At 43.1% G+C, this 10,182-nt stretch overlaps 1 protein-coding gene across 1 annotated transcript in view; it reads left to right on the top strand.

Moving 5' to 3' along the window:
• Positions 1 to 4,262: 4,262 nt before the first annotated feature.
• MDC1 (mediator of DNA damage checkpoint 1) overlaps positions 4,263 to 10,182 on the top strand; it is a 19,749-nt gene continuing 13,829 nt past the window's right edge. The window contains exons 1-4 of the mRNA XM_072430743.1: positions 4,263 to 4,402; positions 5,153 to 5,599; positions 6,152 to 6,221; positions 6,716 to 8,532. Of these exons, the coding sequence (XP_072286844.1) occupies positions 4,288 to 4,402; positions 5,153 to 5,599; positions 6,152 to 6,221; positions 6,716 to 8,532 (2,449 nt within the window). The 5' untranslated portion in view covers positions 4,263 to 4,287. The remainder of the gene's footprint in view (positions 4,403 to 5,152; positions 5,600 to 6,151; positions 6,222 to 6,715; positions 8,533 to 10,182) is intronic.

The raw sequence follows: 10,182 nt of genomic DNA, 5'->3' as shown, positions 1-10,182 counted from the left end.
AGGGCAAACTCAGCCAGTTGTGGCCACAAATCCAGTTTGTCTGCCCAGTAGTCCAGCGGATCTTCAATGACGGTTGGCAGGGTGCACTCCAAGTATGTCACCACCTGCTGGTTAAGGTTCTGCTCTATGTCTAGCTGCTGGTTAGTAGTTTCTACACTATGCGGGTGTAGAAAGCTGCTCATCAGCGACTCTAGACTAAGGCTGCTGCTGGTGGAGCTGGTACTGCTCCTGCCACCCCACCCCTCCACAGCAGCCATGGCAGTGGAACGTCAGTGCAGAGGGCCCCCCGGTCAGACCTGCGAGAGGATGGACGATGGTGCAGATAGACAGTGGTCAACTGACTACATACGGTAGGATGTCTCTGTAGTAGTTCAGTTTGTCCTCCTTCTCAGCGGGTGTAAAAAAGGCCCCCATTTTGGACCCGTAGCAGGGGCCACCAAGGTGGAACGCCAGAAGTCATCCCTCTGCATGGTGAATGGTGACAATTCAGCTGTCACCATGCAAGCAAGTGAGCATGCAGGAGGCCATTTCTGCAAGCGACTCAGAGTGACTCCCTGCTTCCATCTCCACTGCATACTGCCACGGTGTGTCTGGGTCCTCTGCCTCGTCCTCTTCATCTCCCTCCTGCTCCTGCTCCTCCTCACCTGTCACCTAGTAGAAAAAGAACCCATTTGGCTTTACATTGCCAATGTCCTCCTCCTCCAGTTCAGCCCCCACAGGGCAAATGTGGCTGTGAGATCTAGGCGCCACGTCTCCAGTCCCCTGACTAGCCAGATTTACCAGCATCTGTTTCAGGACATGAAGTAGTGGAATGACGTTGTTCATCCCGTAGTCCTGGCGACTGACAAATACCTTCTCAAAGGGCCTGAGCAAACGGCAGGTGTCACGCATGAGCTGCCACTGGCTGACATCAAAGTTACACATGGGAGTACTCCTATAGTCGGTCCCACATATGACGGCTTGGCACTCTCCATTTCAGCTCGGCACAAGCCATTAGTTCTCTGAAAGGTGCAGAGTCCGCCACTTGGAAAGGGAGGGACTGCAGCACCAGCAACTTAGACAGGAGCACATTACGCTTCTGCGCCGTTGGATGAGTGCACTCATACTGTTGTCTCTTGGCATTCACTTCGGTGATTGATTGCTGACAGAATGACTGACAAGGAGTAGGAGAGCAGGAGCATCAGGACCAGCAGAAGGTGTAAATGACATACAGCTCCCTCTGGCTGAGGTGGTGGAGCCTTGACTGCCTGAAAGCCAGTGCATGCCACTGTTCGATGCAGAGGTTGCTGCGGCAGGCTAGACCGCCACATCAGAGCCACTGTTCTCCCAGGCCACTTTATGGTTTATGACGCAGGGCCGTTGTGCCCAAAAATTTTACATGTGGTCATATTAACCTCCTCCGGCGGCTTAACAAAAAACTGACACACCGCCGAGTAGGTGATTTTAGTCCCAACACTCCGCACTGACTGACTGATACCACCACTGCCTCCGTGAACCCCTTGCACCACTACTTCCCAGGCAGGTAGGCTGCTGCGAAGCTGCTGCAGGTGGTCTACCCCGGGCACGTTTGGCTCCCGACCTCCCACTGCTGCTACCTTGTTGACTACCAGCCAGCCATTCTACCACCTTGCTGGCTCAGCCGCTGCCTCACGGGCAGGCTGCCACCCTCTTCTCCTGATGATGATGAACCCCCTTTTTCACCCAGCTCTCAAGTTCGATCAGCTTCATCATCATCAAGTAGTGTATGCATGTCACTTGATGTCCTCCTCAATGGTCTCTGTGTCAGGAGCCTGACCGCTTGCAACACCACCTCCCACGCCACTCTTCTCATCACTACTTGCCCGGCTAGTGGAAAAAGCGGCGGATGTCTCCTCCAGATCTAAGCTGGGCAGTAGCTGCTGACTGTCCTCTACTAGCTCATCCTCGCTGTATAGTGGAGCTGAGCCCAGAGCATACAATACTTCTCTGGCTGAGGGAACAGCAAAGGAAAGAGGCAAGTTGATGACAGGTGAGGGCACAGGGTCTGCTCCCAGGCCATGCCAACTAAGGGTTGTGTCTGACGAACCCAACTGTTGGCTGGGGGTGTCTGATGTCACTTGGGACCCCCCAGCTGAGTCCTTCTCCTGACCTCGCTGGGGGGTGCACCGGCAAGAGCTGCGGCCCACCTGTCAGATAGCAGGGACTGGGGACCCCTGGTTTAGAGGTCTCCGCCTTGATAACAAATCTAGCAAGCTCTATAGGGAGAATGCTAGAATGGAGTTGGTTAGAGGAGGATAGCATTGCAAATAACATAATCTAGCCCAATCAGTGCAGACAATGTTAGAATCAAGTTGACAGTGGGAGAATTGTACAATTTACTAAATATTATATAATTGTATTTAAAAACTTTTTTATAGACTTAGAAAAAATTGCTTTACTCAGTAGTAACCATCATTAAAATATTTTTATTATATTTAGAAATTACATGCATGCATTGCGGAGAAGACGGATTTCCATTTAGGGTGCGTTCCTGGTGGGAGGCGGAGCCATAAGGGCGGGACTCGAGAGAGACTCAGTGTGCCTAGTGTGCTCCTGCCTACCCCTGAAATGGCCAAAAAAGTTTGCTGACCTCCGGCCTAGGCGATCGAGAATGAATGGAAGCGCAAAGCCTCCCGGGATATCTACGTCACACATCTTGGAAGGCTCTTGGGCCCTTCTTCTGCACATTCCCGAACATCTCGCAGGCTTGGGCTGCGTGTTCTTTTCTACAGTGCATTCTGGTACCAGACAGACACCTGGTACCTTGCAAACCACTTGGCAGCCTTAACCCTTTGCTGGTGTGTAATGAACCAGTGTTGAAATATTTGACAGTCGAAGGCGCCCAACCACTCGCTGCAACCCTCATTCATTCCCTATAGGTGGCCGCGGATAAGATGCTAAATGCACTTGAGACTGCATAGAAACAGTAACCTTACCACCCCTCTAAACGTAGATTAAATGGTAACAATATTGTGATAAACTTGGGCAATGTGTATCAGCACAGCAGCTTTTAGTTTTATTTGATAGACTATCATGAGAGAAGCTGCTGTCACCCCAGGACAGGAAGTTTGTTAGGATTACAGAACACCCCCTCTTACTCTCACTTACAAACCATTGGGTGGAGATGTCTTGAGATAGCCAGAAAAAAAATGTAATTAATGACATTGAAAGATGCCTACTCACAGACCCCATGTGCAGACTTTTGTAACAGAAACCTAGCACAAACCTCATTGAAAGACCTCCCAAAAAAAAGGAAATTACCGAAAGCAAAGCTGTGGTGGGGACTCAGCAGACCCAGCCTTTACAGGTTGCCTACAGAACACTAAAGGGAGTGGATACAAGACCTGTCACCTTACACAAGGAGATAGAGCAGCAGCAATCGGTTGGAATTTGATGGAACTCTTTCAAAAAGCTGGATTACTGCACAGATCTGTGAGAACAGACATGCCTCTTGTATCAGACATTTGTTTATTCCAGAGTTCTGCTGTAAATTGATGACTGGATCACTTTAATGAATGGTAATATTCCCTATAAATAATGATAAAAGACTTTGCATATATTTAGGTGAATCAAAACCTGCAAATGTAAACATTTAGAGAAGGTTCAGACCCAACAAGTGTTCCTACATGGTTTCCAGTGGTTGGCATCATGCCAGAGGCTTGGCTGTGTGCACCGTAGAGCTGGTTTTATACCTGATAAATTGAACTTGCTATACTATGATGCCATCAGCCCTCTTTTCTCAGAGGGTTACAGGGATGTTACATCTGGAGCATCACAACACTTCCCCTGTATATAAACTACTTAGTTTTTCATGTTGTATGCATGTAGTTGTTCATATATGTGTAATGTGTCCTCGGGATCCAGGGCACATGGGTGATCAGTAGCTGAGCTGACATATAGGTGCCATAAAGTGGCTGCCTTTGCCTTTACTCATAGATGTCACTTAATCTGCTCTTGTGACTTACAGTACACTGTAGCAAAAGTGCTTTTAATTGCTGTTTAGAATGACTAGAACTAGATCCTAACCATGCGTAAACCCTGGGTCACTGCAATGGTGTAAATGCAGTCATAAAGACTAAAACAGATACTTGAAGGCATCACAAGATTTCTGCATGCAAACAGTTAATTCATTGGAAATGTTTTATGCCAATTCAACTTCCCTTTGAGGTTTTCTTGGATTTGTAGGACTAGGTCCTGGTAAAAGGAATCACCATCTGTTTTTTTTTTGCTCTATGTACCCTAAAAAAATCTAAACTTTTGTCTTGTAGGATGGATCAGACACAGCGCCTAGATTGGGGAGATGAAGAGGAGGAGACTCCAGTGGAAAGCCACAAACCTGTTGCAAACCTTCATATGTTTGCTGGGATTCATGGACCTACGCAAGGTGAGTTGAGAATCCCATACTAACATGGCCCTCAGTTTGTAAACTATCTAATGACAAAAAGATCATCTGGCTGTGTGAGGAAGGTGGGCCTTAGCCTTGTCTTGTGATCATATCTGGGGATATCCAAAATATTTGTTGTCCCTAGGAAAGGAATATAAGAGAAATATTCCATTGGACCTGGGCCTGTGGCAGCTGTCAAAAAAGGAGAACGTTTACCTCTGTATCTGTAATTTTAAAAGTAAGGTTCAGTGATTTTTAACTATACATTGTTTACTAAAATAATTTTACGAAGGTCCCTGTTCAGGTTCTTGTCACCTCTGGTGAAGACTACAGACTGCCTTGCCCACATACATTAGGCAGCAATGATCAATCTTTGTCAATGATAGAGTTAGTGCATGTGAACAGCAAGTGGCTGAAACTCCTTAAGGAGTTCTGCATCACTAAGAAACACTAATTTTATATAAAAAAGTGGCATTGAGTGCATTACCAATTTAAATAAGGTAGAGTTTAGGTAATATATAAGGTTTAAACACCGTTGAAAATATTCTTCACACAAAAAGTTTCATATTTCTAAAATAATAATAGTTACACATTGACTCAATCAGTCAATAAACAGATGGACCTGGTAGATTATCACAAGAAAATGTTTTAGGGAATCTCAGATTCCCAGTTTTTTTTAAAAGGAGCCCATTGTGTCCATTTTTAGATGGAATGCATCTTTACTGACCATGCTTTTTTTATTGTGTACAGATTTCCCCATCTATTCAGGTCCCAATGTCATTGGGCGTCACCCCAGTTGTGATATCACCTTGCCAGCCCAGTCTGTGTCTAAGAAACACGCCATTCTGGATGTGACTGGGGACTGTCATACAATTTGCGACAACGGAAGCTTGAACAAGACTCGACGCAGCAAGGTGGCCCTGATGCCAAACGTGCGCTATGCCTTGACTGACGGTGACTTCTTGCTGTTTGCTGACGTGGCTTGTCGTTACACTATAGTGAATAAAACCGACCTAGAGAACATAACGGCGGAAGAGAGTGAGAATGACTCCATGTTTGTACCTGCAACACAAAGTGAATTGACTATTGAAAAAACTCCTAGTGCATTAGGACGGATGGGGTGTGGTGCTGTGTTGGTGATGGATTCCGCAGATGAGGATGAGGAAGTACAGAGAAAGTGGAATGATGCTGGTGAAGGTAAGATTAAGAAAATATGGATTTCTATAACAAATTCCATGTGTAGTTCAGAAAAACATGATGTTAGTTTGTAAAAACAAATTATTTTGTTCCAACTGAACACATACTGAAACAATAAATAAATAAAATGCAATGTGCTTAGTAAACAATTTTTTTTTTTTAGTCAAAACATTACTTTGGGCTTATCAGATTCAGTTAACCAACTTGAATGCTTAGGGCAGCTAATGATTACTTCTTCCAAGGGCAGTTTTAGCCCACCAAATCCCAGTTACACCCAAAATACAAATATTGAACATAGACATCAGTGTTCTCCCCGGCCATTTTTAGCCAGGCGCACCACCCAGTACTTTTTGGTAACCACTGGGCTGTTTTTATGTGATTACTGTGGTAATCACAAGTGGTTTTGTCACAATACCGGGGCTGCCACCTGCTTAAAGTTTCTTCCTCCCAGCTTAAAAAAATTCTGGGGAGAATACAAACAAATAAGTTTGCTTCTGCTTATCCACCTCCTTGGGTAATTATACTCTTAACAATGATTTTTTGTAAGTTTAGGAGTATCCAAAGATGCTCTGAGGACGTCAGGAGATGCCTTCTGTCCTTCTGACACAGTTGTTCCTGAAAGGTGAGATAAAAACATCTCTGTTATGTTGGGGCGCTTTTATTTTAAGCTTTTCTTATTCACTCCTGGCAATACTATGGCATAATTACCGGATTAAATGAGTATATGCATATTCTGCCCTGGTGCCACTAGTGGAATGCTGTGTTTCATGGTTTCACCCAGTCAATGCTATCTGCTCCTTGGGTACTGCTTAGTCCCGGCAAATTAGAAATACACAAAAACAAGGAGCTATCAGAAGTATGCCATGTTCTGTAAGTGCTACAGCAAACCCAGGAAAGCATGACGTGTTTTGTATCTTTTACTTGTTAAATATGATGAATTTCATAAATATAAGATACACATACATGACTTGGTTTGTGATACATATAATTCAGATTGTAGTATTTGTCCAGTTTTAGGCACCACTGTAATTTTGTCTGTTGGTCATGTGGTTCTGGGGATTTTGACGTCATAATTTTAAATAAAGGAATACTAATTTAATTGTTGCTTCCTCCTAGCGATGAGGAAGATGACACATCTACATCTGGGACACACATCCCATCTCTTAACTTGCGTTGTGACAAAAGCAACCTTGAGACTCGCACAAAAGAAAGCTCCTGTATATCCTCCTTATTGAATGTATCCACCCCACCAGCTGTAAAAGAACCAGCAAAGTCAGACAGCAGTGGGTTAATAAACGTCAAGGACCAGAAGCTGGTCGGAAAACCAAGAGATCAGGAAATAAAAATGAAAAATGAGAAAGATACTGCTTCTGAAGGTGAGCTTTTAAAAGAGGAAAAGGATGGATCAAGAGACAACCTACCTTGTGGGCATGGGAAGGTTGTACAATCGGGTTCCCAAGACTCTGGTTTAAAAGATAGAGCACTCGGTGCTGATAACCAATGCAGCAAAAATGAAATTCCTGAAGTGTCTTCAACTAGTAGTTTCCACAAGGACAAAGAAAATGAAATGTCAAGAAGGGATGTTGCAGCACCTTCTACTACTGAAAGTAATCCAGACACTCCCCCCAAAGAGGAGATTGAACTAAAACCTAGGGAAGAAGAATTCAAATTAGAAGCTGACCTTTGCATTGACAGCGACACAGACTCTGATGAAGATTTTTTTACCACCTCTAGTACTATTGAAAAGAAAAAGGATGACCTTGAAACCCAATCTGACAAAGAACCAAAGCAAAGCAATGATGAAGCTCCTGAAACTCCTGATGCTGATGTTCCATTGGATGAGGACAAAAAACAAGGGCGGTTGGTTGAAATGAATATAGATAGTGATACAGATGTGGAGGATGATAAAGAGGTGTCGGCAAATGCTGAAACCATTAAAAACTCTGGCAACTCCAGTAAAGTCCCCAAGGTGAAAACTATTCCAGGGACAGATGAATCGACTGGTTTTAATATTGACGGTGATACACGTGTTGAAGATGGAGATATAAGCAGATCTGAGGAGAAAAAGATTGACCAAGAGTCCAAAAAATCCATGGAAGAGAAAAGGGAGCAATTCCATCTGGACAGTGAGACTGATGTAGAGGATGATGATGATGTGTCCAGCATAAAACTGAAGAAAGGTGACTTGGATTCCGTAACTGCAGCTGTTCCATCAAAAGAGACTAAAGATGGGATCCACCTAGAGAGCGATACAGATGCTGAGGAAAAAGTCACTGTCTTCAGTACAGATGTTTCTAAAGAAGAGCAGGCCTTAAACTTTGAAGTGCAAGGGGGTTTCCATGTAGACAGTGATACAGATGTGGAAGATGTTAAAGTGTCTTGTACAGTGGTCACCAAACAGAAACAGGACTCTAGCATCAGTGTCAAATATGCAAGAGAAGGTCTCGACCTGGACAGTGATACAGATGTGGACGAAGAGGATCAGAGACCTGGAATATCCAGTGCTGTTATGCAAAGCAGAGAATCAAAACACAGTCACATAGACAATCAACTAGTTGGAAGGGATAAAGTGGGCACAACAAACAAAGAAGCTACAAACCTGCATTTTGATAGTGACACTGATGTGGATGAGGATGATGAGAAATCCACTGGTCCAGGAGCAGAAAGACCTGAAAAGACCGTTCCAGAGAAAAGTGAAACCAAGTCAGTGAATGAAGCAGCTGATTTTCACTTGGAGAGTGACACAGATGAGGATGATACAAGTTTGGGATTTGATAAACACCCTGCAGCTAAGGGGGGACTTCGATGTGTGGACAAGGTCTTGGGTTTAACAGTTGATGAGACTGGGGAAGCCACTGAAGTTTCTGGAGCAGATACTAGTACTGTGTCTCCGGAAAGCAGCGCAGAAAAGACCCCGAAAGCAGACACTCAAGGTAAGGCATTTAAACTGACATAATTTAACTGTTGTCAATTATAAAAAAAAAAAATATATATATATTACATTTTCTTTACAATTCAGGTCAGGTTACATTCATAAAGCAAGTGTGTTTATGGTCCTATTCTTGGTTTAATTTTCTATTAAACTTTCTTGTCCAACAGTAGGCCAAAAGGTACTTTTCTTGCCCCCACCAGCATGAACTTTGCTGATTTCAGTTTTCTAGTGTCATATTGCTGATGGTGTTAGACCGATTCTCTCACACAGAGTACAAGTCTAGTGGCAGCCTAATGCATTATCTTGCCTGACATAAGTGTTTTGCTTTAGATGGGGAAGCATTTAAAACATTTTTTTTTTTTTAATATCTTATAAAATTAATAGTGCAATATAACAATCATGAGTAATGACCAGTATATATTTGGTGGGTTCAAAAGGCTAGATTCCACATGGGAACTCAAGAAATTAAAATCACGTATAATTGTAGTTGAAGGTGCTCTTGTGGGACCTTCTGCTACTTTGGGATAAGCAAATTTTATCTAAATAACAAAACAAGAAATGCTTTCTTATTTGAATCTGTTTGTTTCTTACACCCCAATTTATTGCACAAATCTGTAACTTTGATTTTGTGATGGAGGTTCCTGTAATAAAGACCAGTGACTGCTGCTCTTTGTGCAGGGGACTTGGCCTTGTATCCACCCTCTTTAGTTTTCTTGCTATTGATTGGGTCTACTGGGTTTCTCCCATAGCTCTTTATAAATTTGTAATTAAATATATTTTTAGAAGTAGCACGTATGAAATGAAGTACATTGGAGGGGGTCCTTTCCTTTAAGTATGTTCAAATGATGAGATTGGCTTGGAGGAAATGAAGAAAGGTTGAGGTCTCCCAAAATACGGATATCAAGTTCATAGAAAAGTTGTTCAAAGGCTTTCCATGAGTTACTGGTTAGGACTATCTGCACATGTGTATCTTACATCCCAGGTCCTGAATATCTTCCCTGAAAATCTAGGTTCATACTTGGGGTGTCCCTAGCATAGAGGTCATGCATAAGGAAAACTCTGAACATTCCCTGCTTAAACTTTTTCCTGTATTGAGTAAGAAGGGCCCAACAAAAACATGTTTCCTCAGCAAGTCATATTTTTGTTTCTTGCTCCAGGGCACCTTTCAGCAAAAAAAGGAACATTCTCATTCTACGGAGACCCAGAATTTATGATTTTTGTGTATTCAGTCCATGGTGTTGGCCATATTTGCGGCTGTGTAATGAAGACCTGCATCAGAGAAATTCTACTATTTGGGAACAAGCCTGTTTTGCAAAGTCTTCTGACCTTTCAATTAATGAAATTTGATTAAATAAATGATGTACGTGAACAGGGAAGGCTTATAGGATGAAGAAATGGCTTTTGTTTTCCAGTTGTTATGTTTAAGGAAGTGATCCAGCAGGATAAATTTAAATCATTCTGCTCATTTAAATAGAAAGTAGAGTTTGAGTCCCTACGGAGACATAAATGTTCAGAGACTCTGATTTCTGAAGGTCTAATATGTATGAAGCTTGTAGAAAAGTAATAGGCTTAGTGTATGCTTTGGTTTAAACATGAGGGCAAATATTAAAGTATCCCTGTTTACCATTGTATAGCAAGAAGCTGTGAAAGA

This window comes from Pyxicephalus adspersus, chromosome Z, assembly GCF_032062135.1.
Source record: "Pyxicephalus adspersus chromosome Z, UCB_Pads_2.0, whole genome shotgun sequence".
Taxonomy (NCBI): domain Eukaryota; kingdom Metazoa; phylum Chordata; class Amphibia; order Anura; family Pyxicephalidae; genus Pyxicephalus; species Pyxicephalus adspersus.
This window is presented reverse-complemented; position numbering and strand designations above follow the sequence as displayed.